General features: G+C 45.2%; 2 protein-coding genes across 2 annotated transcripts in view; one reads left to right on the top strand and one right to left on the bottom strand.

Moving 5' to 3' along the window:
- Positions 1-7129, top strand: part of LOC103390331 (ras-GEF domain-containing family member 1B-B-like) — an 11218-nt gene extending 4089 nt beyond the window's left edge. Inside the window, 14 exon segments of the mRNA XM_025062246.1 lie at positions 205-789; positions 871-886; positions 889-986; positions 1306-1443; positions 2598-2813; positions 3297-3371; positions 4047-4139; positions 4240-4342; positions 5066-5145; positions 5253-5348; positions 5424-5519; positions 5817-5940; positions 6422-6560; positions 6887-7129. Coding sequence (XP_024918014.1) covers positions 205-789; positions 871-886; positions 889-986; positions 1306-1443; positions 2598-2813; positions 3297-3371; positions 4047-4139; positions 4240-4342; positions 5066-5145; positions 5253-5348; positions 5424-5519; positions 5817-5940; positions 6422-6560; positions 6887-6920 — 1893 coding nt within the window. The 3' untranslated portion in view covers positions 6921-7129.
- A 246-nt stretch (positions 7130-7375) lies between these two features.
- Positions 7376-13792, bottom strand: part of LOC103390313 (anthrax toxin receptor 2-like) — an 8430-nt gene continuing 2013 nt past the window's right edge. Inside the window, 14 exon segments of the mRNA XM_008326132.3 lie at positions 7376-7464; positions 7890-7970; positions 8042-8215; positions 8546-8617; positions 8620-8664; positions 8864-8920; positions 9370-9465; positions 9569-9647; positions 10022-10091; positions 10491-10586; positions 11051-11111; positions 11198-11278; positions 12065-12133; positions 13613-13717. Coding sequence (XP_008324354.2) covers positions 7435-7464; positions 7890-7970; positions 8042-8215; positions 8546-8617; positions 8620-8664; positions 8864-8920; positions 9370-9465; positions 9569-9647; positions 10022-10091; positions 10491-10586; positions 11051-11111; positions 11198-11278; positions 12065-12133; positions 13613-13717 — 1116 coding nt within the window. The 3' untranslated portion in view covers positions 7376-7434.

Below are 13792 nucleotides of genomic sequence, written 5' to 3'. Positions count from 1 at the left end.
ACACACCACACACTCTGACTGTAGTAAACAGCAGCTGAGTGACGTCTGCTGTGGACCGACACGTGGTCCGTCAGCAGTCGAGTCTGTTTAACGTTTCCCTATATTTGCCTTCATTGTAGTAGTACTACAGTAGTACTACAGTAGTACTACAGTAGTCTGGACCAGCCTGTGGTCATCCATGTTGTGGTTCCCTGGTCTCTGCAGCTCCTCATGCCTCCCACCACTCCGTACGCTGGGAAGTTCAGCGGCTGCGTGCCCTACAACAACAACAACCACCATCCTCAGCCCCCCGGCCCGTACAACAACGGCAACCCCCCCACAGCTGTCAAAGACAACATCTACAACGCAGCCTACACTGCTGAGAACCCCTACGACGTCCCTCAGCCTCACTGCTCCTGCCGCACCTCCTCCGTCTCCCCCGCCGCGGCGACGGAGCATCATCACTACCGCGGCAGCCGCATGGTGGCGGAGAACCCGTACTCCTCGCCGCAACCTCGCAGCCCTTCGCAGCACGGCAGCTTCTGTCCGGGCCGGGCATCCCGCCACGCCTCCACCGCGACGAGCAGCAGCAGCAGCAGCATCAGCAGCAGCACAGGAGGTGGCAGCAGTGAGCAGTCTTGTCGTAACAACACCGTGACCGTTGGTTCTTCTGCGGCAAAGACTCGACCCCACGGACACGGCGTCACAGCCAGCTATGGGGAGATGTGTTACCATGACAACAGCCTGGTCTCAGCCTCTCTTGAAGCTCTGATCCAGCACCTGGTCCCCACCGTGGACTACTACCCTGATGTAGGTAGATCATCTGAAGCCCCTGACTCCGTCTTCTTCTCCTGCCTTTTCTGAGATTCTTCTTCTTGTCCTCTTCGTCAGAGGTCGTATGTTTTCACCTGAGCCCCCGCCTCTTCCTCCCGCCGTACGAGTTGATGACGAGGGTTTGCCACCTGTGTGTGGAGCAGCAGCGCTCTGGAGACGCCCTGCTGGACAAGGTGGGAGGATTACTCACCCGCTCAGAGACACAGCTCTAATTATTCCTCTCACTGTGTGTGTCATCCACACCACACACACCCCCACACACAACACACACACACACACACACAACACCCCCCCACACACACAACACACAGGCCTTTGTTACTGAGGAGAGATTCCTAGTGAAACACTGACAAACTGACAACTGACACTGACAAGTGAAGTGAAATTAAAGCAGTTTCCCTCTAGGGGGTGCTATAAACTAGGTTTGAACACTCTCTTTATCAGCTGCGACGTGATTGGCTTATATAAGTCTGATCCAGTTATTTCTTCTAGATCCGTTTCCGAGAGGTGGCGCCAAAGCTGGTGCAGCTGCTCACTGAATGGACGGAAACGTTTCCTTATGACTTCAGGGACGACAGGATGATGCGCTGCCTGAAGGACATGACGCACCACGTGGCTCGAGGGGACGAGGTTTGTGCCGTCGTTGTGAAGCAGTGTATATACATGTATGTGTATACAGTAAACCCTTGTTTTTCGCGGGGGTTACGTTCCAAAAAGAACCCGTGATAGGCAAAATCCGTGAAGTAGCGAAACCGTGAAAAGTAAACCGCGTTATAGCAAGGGATCACTGTATATATATGTGTGTATGTGTATATATGTGTGTATGTGTATATATATGTGCATATGTACTGTATATGGATACACATATACATATGTATGTGTATATATGTGTGTATGTGTATATATGTGTGTATGTGTATATATGTGTGTATGTGTATATATATATGTACATATGTACTGTATATGGATACACATATACATATGTATGTGTATATATGTGTGTATGTGTATATATACACATATGTATGTGTATATATGTGTGTATGTGTATATATGTGTGTATGTGTATATATACACATACATATGTGTATATATACACATATGTATGTGTATATATGTGTGTATGTGTATATATGTGTGTATGTGTATATATACACATACACACATATATATACACATACACACATATATACACATACACACATATATACACATACATATACATGTATGTGTATACGCATACATGTAGATGTATGTGTATACAGTAAACCCTTGTTTTTCGCGGGGGTTACGTTCCAAAAAGAACCCGTGATAGGCAAAATCCGTGAAGTAGCGAAACCGTGAAAAGTAAACCGCGTTATAGCAAGGGATCACTGTATATATATGTGTGTATGTGTATATATATGTGTGTATGTGTATATATGTGTGTATGTGTATATATGTGTGTATGTGTATATATGTGTGTATGTGTATATATACACATACACACATATATACACATACACACATATATACACATACATATACATGTATGTGTATATGTATGTGTATATATGTGTGTATGTGTATATATGTGTGTATGTGTATATATACACATATGTATGTGTATATATATGTGTGTATGTGTATATATGTGTGTATGTGTATATATGTGTGTATGTGTATATATATGTACATATGTACTGTATATGGATACACATATACATATATATGTGTATCTATATACATATACTGTATGTATGTGTGTGTGTATGACACAGTCACTGATAATTGTGGTACTGCAGTACTCGTGGAGAGCCATGCAGCAGATGACCCAGCGGCTGATCAAACGTCTGTCGGCGCTCGGTCAGTACGAGGAAGCTGTGGCAGAACTGAACGCTGCGGCGGCCGAGCGTCCGGCTGCGCTGAAGAGCAAACAGGCGTCTGGTCAGAGGAGCGACGTACTGAGTGTGTGTGACGACCCCTTCATCCTGGCTCAGCAGCTCACACACATCGAACTGGTCAGTATTGGTCAACTTGTACACTCTCTCGGGGGGTGGGGGGGGGTCAGTCAAGCTGGGCTTTCAAAGCTTGCATCACCATTTAGCCGTTTAATTAAGTTTTTACAGAAAAAAAGTTGTCTTTGTTTTGTAGAATTACTGTGTTATACTGTAGTTAAAGGCAGCAAAATACTTCAGATATTTCAAAATATTTGTTTAAGTACCATTAAAGGAGAAACTGGACAAATATCCACGGGATAACAGACAATAGCTTAGTTAGCAAAGTGAAGTATAAAGTAAGCTAAAGGTGTAGCAGGAGGACTAGCTGTGCACTGAAAGCTAGCCCAGGAACAGCTAACATTTATTAGAGTAGTTTTTCACTGGCACAGAGTATTTTAGCATCTCCTTCCTCTGTTCCTTTCCTTGTCTCCTTCATCCTTCTGCTTCCTCTGTCCTACTGTTGTTTCTGATGTGGCTCTGACTGGTCTCTGTCTCCACCTACAGGACAGACTGAGTTTCATCGGCCCTGAAGAGTTCATCCAGTCGTTTGCCATGAAGGATCCTCTGGAGAACCACAAGGTAATACCACCTCAGAGTACACAGTAATACCACCTCAGAGTACACAGTAATACCACCTCAGAGTACACAGTAATACCACCTCAGAGTACACAGTAATACCACCTCAGAGTACACAGTAATACCACCTCAGAGTACACAGTAATACCACCTCAGAGTACACAGTAATACCACCTCAGAGTACACAGTAATACCACCTCAGAGTACACAGTAATCCCACCTCAGAGTCCACAGTAATCCCCCCTCAGAGTACACAGTAATACCACCTAATACCACCTCCCACTGAACCCCAGGGTATCATCATCATCATCATCATCATCATCATCATCATCATCATCATCATCATCATTGCCTCCATGTTTGCTTCATTCAAACAGCACTTCAACAAATAGAGGTAGACCTAGTGGTCTTTGGAGGTACTGCAGGCTGACTATTTTTAGACTTTTTTTAAACAAAAACATTAACCTGAATATTGAGTAACAGCTTAGCATTAAATGCTAAATAATAATGACATGTGACCAGATGAATTGTTTTGATGACAGAGAAGGTAAAATACACACATGAAGTTCTGGGTATTTCTACAGACACAGTAAATAGTACTCGTAGGTACTGACGGGTAAATAAAACGTTGTATTCTTCAATCTTTGTTTAAAGGTTTCTCTTTCATTTTTTTTTTAGGGTTTCTTTCGGAAGCGGAAAACCAGTAACCTGGAGGCCTACGTGAACTGGTTCAACAGACTGAGTTACCTGGTGGCCACGGAGATCTGCATGGTGAGCTCCTCTGGTCCACGTCCACGTGGTTTCACTCTTCCTCACAACAGTGACCTTGGATTGTTACATACCCACTTCCTGTCATGGTCTGTGGTTTCAGCCGGTGAAGAAGAAGCACAGAGCGCGGATCATCGAGTTCTTCATCGACGTGGCTCAGGAGTGTTTCAACATCGGCAACTTCAACTCCCTCATGGCCATCATCAGTGAGTCATCAACTCCAAACACACTCCCAGAATCAAAAGCAGACGACGACGGTGGTTTGAAGGACAGTTGTTCCTGAAGAGGAAGTGCAGAGTCTGGTTAATGGGAATAAAAAGTGTGGCTCTGGGACCAATTATGGCACTTACAGCAGATTAATGTATATATTAGTATGAAGAACATGTAGTAAATATACAGCGTGTCATCGGCATAGAGGAGCAAAGGGGTTTTTTTGTACTTTCTTAATAAACTCCCACCAAACTAATGAAAACTTCCTGTTGCCCCAGTAATTGCCCTACGCCCTCGCAACCTTCTTTGAGCTGTTGTTGCACCTTTAAAATGTTTTGAGGGCTATCGCTGTTTCTTAGCTGCTGTTTAGCTAGCTAGTTTTCCACATGTAGATTATTTTCCCTATATGTTTTGGCAACATTTGACTTTCACTTTAGCAACTTTTTAATTTTTGTACGAAGATTGTTTCCAGTTTTGATGGAAATTTTTGTTTCTCTCTCTGTTGTTGATAAAGTTCTACTCCAAAAATGTAAAAAAAAACAGTGATAGTTGGTCAACGTTGGAGAACAAAAAGATAGAAATCAGAAAAATCAAACCAGCTGCTCAGTAAGCTAGCCAAACGCCAGCTATGTGTTAACTGTTTTTAGCCCATTAGCTGCTGTCTTTTTGTTTCTTTGATTTGATGTCAACAGTTTCTTCTTCTGTCTCTGACGTCACAGCCGGGATGAACATGAGTCCAATCGCGCGGCTGAAGAAAACCTGGAGTAAAGTCAACACGGACAAGTTTGAAATCCTGGAGGTGAGACAAATGCAGAACCAGGACTTTAAGCACACACTCAACATCTGTCAACATCTGTCAACATCTGTCAACATCTGTCAACATCTACTTGGTCTCATCACATGTAGCATCAGATGGATCCCTCCAGTAACTTCAGTAATTACCGCACTGCTCTCCGCGGCGCCACCCAGAGGTCTGAGACGGGTCACAGCAGCCAGGAGAAGGTAATGAAGAACTTTAAAAGAAGTGAAAAGATGATTTAAATGTAGTTGATCTTTTTTCTTCTTCTTCTTTTCCAGATTGTGATTCCTTTCTTCAGCCTCTTGATCAAAGACATCTACTTCCTGAATGAAGGCTGTTCCAGCCGACTGACCAACGGTCACATCAACTTCGAGGTCACTCCTCACTTCACCACCTCTTTAAAATGACCCTCTGATGATACAGTATAATGGTGCCCCCTTGTGGCAGAACATGCTTAAAGTTTTCCTTTCTGTACACATTTAATCCTAACATTTTTACAACACTTGTTTTTGGCTTGGCCTTGTATGAGTCCTTGAAGGTGCTTGAATTGTGATGCCAAGGCACTCAAGGCTGTAAAAAGTTATTTTTGTGAAGTTCCGCTCTCCTGAAGGGTTAGGAAATCAATCAATAAATGAGTGCTGACATCTGCTGGTCTTCTGCCTTCATTACAGAAACTCTGGGAACTGGCCAAGCAGGTGAGCGAGTTCCTGGTTTGGCGTCAGGTGATTTGTCCTTTCGACAGAGACAGAAGGATCCTGCAGTACCTGGTCACCACTCCAGTGTACAACGAAGACGGTCAGTACCAGCGCTTCATGCCAGAGGCAGTGGACACACTCAGGTCCAAGCCAGATTTTTGAAGAATTCTTGAAAGAATGCTGCTCATGAACTATTTTTCATTCTGGAACTCATTTTAATTTTTAATCCTGAAATTAAAGCTCAGTTTTAAAGTTGACAGTTTTATAATTCATCTAATTTTGGACAAGGATTTGACTAATATCAGTACAAGACAGAACAGTCACAGCGCCTCCTGGCTGCTACATCATAAATGGTAATTTAGCATTTCACAGTATCATTGGTCTTGATTAATATTAATTTAACTTACCACATGGAATTAGTCATAAACTTTGGATTCGCTCCATCAGAGACCAGGATTTAAGCACATACATACTGCAATACCTCATCATACCACATGAGGTCCTGTTTCCCTGGTTGAGAGCTTTCACCATGGTAACAAACTCCAGGCACTCATCACTGTTGGTCTGTGTTCCTGCTGCAGAACTTCATCTGGCCTCGTATGAGAGTGAAGGACCGGAGAACAACATGGAGAAGGACAGTCGACGCTCCCTCAGGTGGGTGTGGCCTATCAGTCGATGCTCCTTCAGGTGGGTGTGGCCTATCAGTCGACGCTCCCTCAGGTGGGTGTGGCCTATCAGGCGACGCTCAAACGGGTGGGTGTGGTTTATCGATCGATGATCATGGGTGGGTGTGGCCTATCATTCGACGCTCCCTCAGGTGGGTGTGGCCTATCAGTCGACACTGCTTCTGGTGGGTGTGGCCTATCAGTCTGTTTGGACGATATCTCTGTGTCATTTCCTTGAAGGGAATAATGAAGTTCAAGCTAACTATTTGCTACAATAATTAGGTTTTTTCATTTCATTATTCCTTTCAGTCAACTTTGCTACTCATTGGGTGTCTTGTCTTGATGCACCATGGGAATGTTATTTTTGCACCTGTTTTGCAGATCTTCTCTCCTGCATCGTGAGAACCGATCCTGAGGCACCGTTCTCCAGCACTGTAAATACCATGTACATATGGAGGATGAAAACATCTTCCACCGTGACTTCATCTTTGTACCATGTGACAACAGTCTCGTGATAATCCTCTGAAATGACTTCACTGCACTTAGCTGTGTATTACTGCATTATTATACACAGTATTAGTTTGTATATTTCTCTGATTGGACGGCTGGTTTGAAGGTCGTGTGCGAACCTTATGTTTTGTGTGGTTCTTCTGGATAAGTACATTTCTGTTCCGGAGAAATCTTTGTTTTTTACGTGTTGTGTTTTATCTCACAACTGCCTTTGTTTTTGTGCGTACTTTTGTGTATGTTGTGCGACACTGGTCAGGGTACTCGTACTTCAAGGCCTTTTGTGAAAAGAGAATTAAATATATATAAATTTTTTTTTTCTTCAAATAAACAAAATAACAAAACAAATATGTGCCATCGGCCTAAAGTGATCCACAAACAAAAACATTTATTTGACAGTTGACGTTTTTAACACTGGTTCTTCAGACTCTGGTGAAGTTAATGCAGCGACCCTGAAAAAACAGGAGAAGAAGCTCAAACGTTAGCCTAAAAACAAGAACATTCATTTAGAGTCAAAGTCAAAAGCATGACTACGAAAAGCTAAAATGCTAAAAAGTGTGAAAGTGAAATTTGGCATTTAGCACTGAAATAAAATCTTTGGTAAATAAAAAAAGAAAAGCTGTCATGAAACTCTATCCCTTTCCTTATAGCCAAAAAAAGGCACTAATGAAAAGTTAGCTCAGACATTGCTAATGCTAAGCCAAAGAATATTGGTAAAAGTTAGCAGAAAATAACCTACCAAATTTGAATAAAAAAGGGTTGACTGAAAGCTAGCCCAAAGGAAACAAGACACCACTGAAAGCTAGTTTCCAAATACATAGCATTAAGCTAGCCAAGACTGAGTTAGATTAAGCCTAACCCTGCAGATGATCCTCACCTGGTCCTGGGGCGTGGGCCTCATGATGGCCACTCTGTCGTACTGTCTTCTCAGTAGAGCCAATAATGCGTCAAATCGACCCTGGAATTCACACACCGTGAACTGAAGCCGGCACTGATTTAACTCCTGAAATATTTTCTGGCTCGTCTTACCTTGATGGGAGAGTACCATGTAGACTGTGTCTGGGGGGTGTACACTGGGGGGGGTCTGGCCGGGGGTCTTGGTACGATGGGCTCCTGCACTTCTTCTGGCAAAGTGACCACAGCGTTTTTGGCTTTCTCCAGCCGTGATCCTTCCTCAGTGGAACCTTTCTGCCCCCAACGCACCTGAAACCAGAAGTGATGAAGAGTCAGCGACGTTTCTGCAGCAGTACCCACGTTCCCCCATTAGATGGCGCATGCATGTCATTTACCTTAGTTCACATCTATCTGCTCCACCCCCACTATCCCCGTCAAATTTATGACAATTGTGGCCCACGAGTCAAAACGTTTGCCCACGCCTGGTCTAGACAGTAGGGTTGTCCCAAGAACCGATACTTCGGCACCAGCGCCTGTTGAGTATTCAACTGTTCCCGCTGACCTGAAGGGGGCCACGGAGCAGTAAATCCACAGAGACCGGCGTGGAAATAGTGTAAACCCTGGTGGTGTCTGATTCACCTCCATGCGTTTGATTCCTCCCGGCCCTCGGCCGCCGTAGTACGACGCGTCCCCCGTCCGTAGTACGACGCGTCCACCGTCGGCCACCGGTGTCTGGGTGAAAGGTCGTCTTCTGGCTCCTTAGAAACAGTGAAAACTGATGTAAAGGTTCCAGAGGTCAACACTGCAGACCAGGACCCCAGAGCAGAGGTCACTGATGACTATTTGTTGAAGTACCACTAAAGGCCACTAAAGGCTGATGGCAAAGAATTTCCATCCCACTATCGACTCAAAATCCAACTTGAAACATTTGGAACTTTTTTTTTTCCATTTACTCACGATGATGAGAGGAGGAGGTGGGGGAGGAGGTCGAGACGGGGGAGGGTCTCTGATCACCTGTGACAAATGAACATGATCAAACAACAATGTGGATTCTTTCTAGCAAATGTTTAGTTACATTCAGATGCTAACTCTTGGCTAACTCTTGGCTAACTCTTGGCTAACTCTTGGCCTGACTCTAAGAGCTTGATTTATTTGGACTAGTTCTAACTATGAGCTTAGAGGCTTTTTCTAGTTTTATTTTTACCTTACTTTTATGGCTAAATATTTATTAATTATAGTTGATTAATGTTGATTAATAATATGTGTGTGTATGTATTTATACAGTACTTTTCTATATTGTAATAACATGACATTAAAGTACCAGTGACCAACAGCACCACCTACAGGTACCTGTAAAAGTAGGCTGAATACTCCATACCACTGGTGTGTGTGGTGTGTGTGTGTCATATTTCCATGGGCCACGAGTTGACGTAAAGAACACGTGAACACACACACGGACTCACCACTGTGCAGCAAAGAGGCCAGAACCACCAGAACAAAACCAGAACCAACAAGAGCAGCAGAACCAGGAAGAGCCAGAGAACCCAGGCCCCGTCAGACTGTGGTCAACACACAGACACATGAACCACGTGTTTATTTACGGTGTCGGCTTCAAGTGGATAAATATGACACTGTGTGATGTGGTGACGTCTCAATACTGACACATGTGGTGGCAGTGATAATGACAGGAGCTGAGATGAAGGACTGTCCATCGTTTAGACTGATCAACACTTCAAGAGATCTGGGACGGGGGGGGGGGGGGGGGGGGGGGGGGGGGGGGGGGGGGGGGGGGGGGGGGGGTACACCAGTGGTGAAGTCAGATCGGCCTCAGCTCTGTCTCTAAATACCAGAGATATTCTGGTCCAGTGACACACACACACACACACACACACAGAAAACAATGAAGTAAAAACATCAATGTATTCATAAAGTACTGAAGTATTTCTATAGTGTGTATAAAAGTACATGTGTCTGATGAAGTGACCAAGGACTGTTGACCTTTGACCTCACAACAGTGTCTTATCACCAACTGTGTGAATAAAAACTTTTATTTTGGTAAATCACATCAAAGGCATCAAAGCCTGTGGTGTAATGTCAATGTAGGCGGTGACTTACTCTCCTGCCCCCTGCAGGACTGGGGCGGGACACAGCAGGTGTCCGTCTGTAACGACCGTTGGCTTCTGCTCTGAGAGGAAGAAGAAAAACAGAAAGAGATGGAACAGCTTCCAGAGTATTCTCACTGAAACGTCCTCCTGCAGAAGTGACTCCCCCCCCGTCCCCATCGATCCTTTAACAGACTAATGACTCCACTGTCTCCCCCCCTCCCCGCCCAACAATGTCTCCTCTGTTCTCCGACCTCCGTGGTGACTCAGACTTTCCGCTGCAGCAGAGATCGGCCTGACGTTATCACACAGTCATGTGACTGTGGCGCCGCAGGCTACAAGTCAAACAAAGTGCCGTTAGCGACGTGAGCTAACGGCTAACTGATTCAGCCTCTGTTAGCCTCTGTCAGTGATGACTGCTGTTTCTGATTCAGGAGAGACACAGCTGTGTGTGCGTGTGTTGACTGACTGTTTTTACTGACTGTATGTGTTGTGATTGACGGTGAGGAGACAGAGTACGTTGTCCGTCCTCCTGGCTCCACTGAAGCCGCTGCCTCTTAGAACCACGTTGAAGGACTCTGGGAAACAGTGGACGCAGCAGTGTTAGCCACACGTTAGCTCATGAATAGTTAAGGTTAGCCAAAAAAATTAAAATTGTTGAAAAAAAACAGAGAAAGAAAGAAAGAAAGCTAAATGTTAGCTACATGTTTTATAATGGTGGATGGATGGGTGGATGGATGATGGATGGATGGATGATGATTGATGGATGGATGGATGGATAGATAGATGGATGGATGGATGAATGATGGATGGATGATGATTGATGGATGGATGGGTGGATGGATGGATGATGGATGGATGGGTGGATGGATAGATGATGGATGGATAGATGATGGATAGATGGATGATGGATGGGTGGATGGATAGATGATGGATGGATAGATGATGGATGGATGGATGATGGATGGATGGATGATGGATGTCTTTTTGAATGACTATCAGAAACAATCATCAAATACACGTTGTTACTGCGATCACTCACCGTTCACACAAACACTCGAAGGCTGGATGGTGAAAACGTCGGCACACGTCTGCTCCAGGATCTGTAGTACACAAAGGTGAAGGTAGAGGTCAGTGTCAGTGCTCCACCTTGATAACTGCAGCATGGTCAGATGTCATGTGACCTCACCGCGTTGACAGTGTCTTTGAGGGCATGAAATCCAGATAACACCGGGAAGACGTGGTCTTTGCTGTCGGCTATTTGAGCGAGCTGCGAGAAGTCGTTCAGACAACGTAAAATAAAAAGAGTTTCCTTTAGAGGAGGTGACAGCCAGGGGGCGCCAGCCTCAGCTTTCATCAACTGCTGTAACAACTGCACAACAGGAAGCTGGTCTGACATGATTTAATCATGGAGTGATGTAATCACTTTCTGTTTAGCCAGTCAGTCAGTCAGTCAGTCAGTCAGTCAACCAGTAACTCGTCAGTCAGTAACCAGTCAGTCAGTCTGTAACCAGTCAGTCAGTCAGTCAACCAGTAACTAGTCAGTCAGTAACCAGTCAGTCAGTCAGTAACCAGTCAATCAGTCATTCAACCAGTAACTAGTCAGTCAGTAACCAGTCAGTCAGTCAACCAGTAACTCGTCAGTCAGTAACCAGTCAGTCAGTCAGTAACCAGTCTATAACTAGTAACTATTTGCTCTCACTTATTAATAATTAATAATAATAATTGATTTCCCTTTGATCCACATTCATCAAAGAACACTGATGTTTGTTCTAATGGTGTTTAAAGGTAAACAACAATAACATTTCCTTTGATTTTTACTTCTTTCACAAATGTCTTGTTTTTAACAACTGTACAGGAAGAGGAAGTGATGTCACGCTGCCTCCAAACCTTTAATAGGTATTCGTGCATCAACTAAATGTCATTTCCTGCGGCTCCGACCTCCAGTGGAGTCGAATGATCTCAACCAGACAAAGAACAACAACAAACACAGGCAGAAAGTCAAAGAAACCCATGAGTCAGAGGATAAACATGAGGGTTTGTTTGTTTTTTCTACCTGTTTGTGGTCGAAGTCCATGACCCCGACACAGTAAACTCTGGCTCCAAACCCCCGGGCGACGTCAGCCTGGGAACAGACGTGTGTGAAGTTTGAATCTGAAGTTAAAACCTGTGAGTACACAGCCTTTACAAGTTAGTATTCACTACGCATTTAGTAGTACTAGTAGTAGTAGTAGTAGTAGTAGTAGTAGTAGTAGTAGTAGTAGTAGTAGTAGTAGTAAATAACTTGTACACAACTGATGCAACTTAACAATTCATAAAAATTCATAACTTTCCAAATTTAATAATCCTCCTGTACCTCCTGTCTGTACCTCCTGTCTGTACTTCCTGTCTGTACCTCCTGTCTGTACCTCCTGTCTGTACCTCCTGTCTGTACCTCCTGTCTGTACCTCCTGTCTGTACCTCCTGTCTGTACCTCCTGTCTGTACCTCCTGTCTGTACCTCCTGTCTGTACCTCCTGTCTGTACCTCCTGTCTGTACCTCCTGTCTGTACCTCCTGTCTGTACCTCCTGTCTGTACCTCCTGTCTGTACCTCCTGTCTGTACCTCCTGTCTGTACCTCCTGTCTGTACCTCCTGTCTGTACCTCCTGTCTGTACCTCCTGTCTGTACCTCCTGTCTGTACCTCCTGTCTGTACCTCCTGTCTGTACCTCCTGTCTGTACCTCCTGTCTGTACCTCCTGTCTGTACCTCCTGTCTGTACCTCCTGTCTGTACCTCCTGTCTGTACCTCCTGTCTGTACCTCCTGTCTGTACCTCCTGTCTGTACCTCCTGTCTGTACCTCCTGTCTGTACCTCCTGTCTGTACCTCCTGTCTGTACCTCCTGTCTGTACCTCCTGTCTGTACCTCCTGTCTGTACCTCCTGTCTGTACCTCCTGTCTGTACCTCCTGTCTGTACCTCCTGTCTGTACCTCCTGTCTGTACCTCCTGTCTGTACCTCCTGTCTGTACCTCCTGTCTGTACCTCCTGTCTGTACCTCCTGTCTGTACCTCCTGTCTGTACCTCCTGTCTGTACCTCCTGTCTGTACCTCCTGTCTGTACCTCCTGTCTGTACCTCCTGTCTGTACCTCCTGTCTGTACCTCCTGTCTGTACCTCCTGTCTGTACCTCCTGTCTGTACCTCCTGTCTGTACCTCCTGTCTGTACCTCCTGTCTGTACCTCCTGTCTGTACCTCCTGTCTGTACCTCCTGTCTGTACCTCCTGTCTGTACCTCCTGTCTGTACCTCCTGTCTGTACCTCCTGTCTGTACCTCCTGTCTGTACCTCCTGTCTGTACCTCCTGTCTGTACCTCCTGTCTGTACCTCCTGTCTGTACCTCCTGTCTGTACCTCCTGTCTGTACCTCCTGTCTGTACCTCCTGTCTGTACCTCCTGTCTGTACCTCCTGTCTGTACCTCCTGTCTGTACCTCCTGTCTGTACCTCCTGTCTGTACCTCCTGTCTGTACCTCCTGTCTGTACCTCCTGTCTGTACCTCCTGTCTGTACCTCCTGTCTGTACCTCCTGTCTGTACCTCCTGTCTGTACCTCCTGTCTGTACCTCCTGTCTGTACCTCCTGTACGCTCAGCTCGTATGGATAAACCTCCAGTTTCCCATCAGTCAGAATGATGACGATGCTGGAGGACGGAGAATTCTGGACCTTCATCTGTTCTGACACCTGGAACAGAGAGAGTTCAGGTCGGTCCAAAGGAGACCATGGACAACTACAAGAGGTGAGGGGGTGGAGGGGGTG

Source organism: Cynoglossus semilaevis, chromosome 14, assembly GCF_000523025.1.
Source record: "Cynoglossus semilaevis isolate Cse_v1.0 chromosome 14, Cse_v1.0, whole genome shotgun sequence".
Lineage (NCBI taxonomy): Eukaryota > Metazoa > Chordata > Actinopteri > Pleuronectiformes > Cynoglossidae > Cynoglossus > Cynoglossus semilaevis.
Note: the sequence above shows the minus strand (reverse complement) of the source record. Positions and strands in the feature narration are given on the sequence as shown.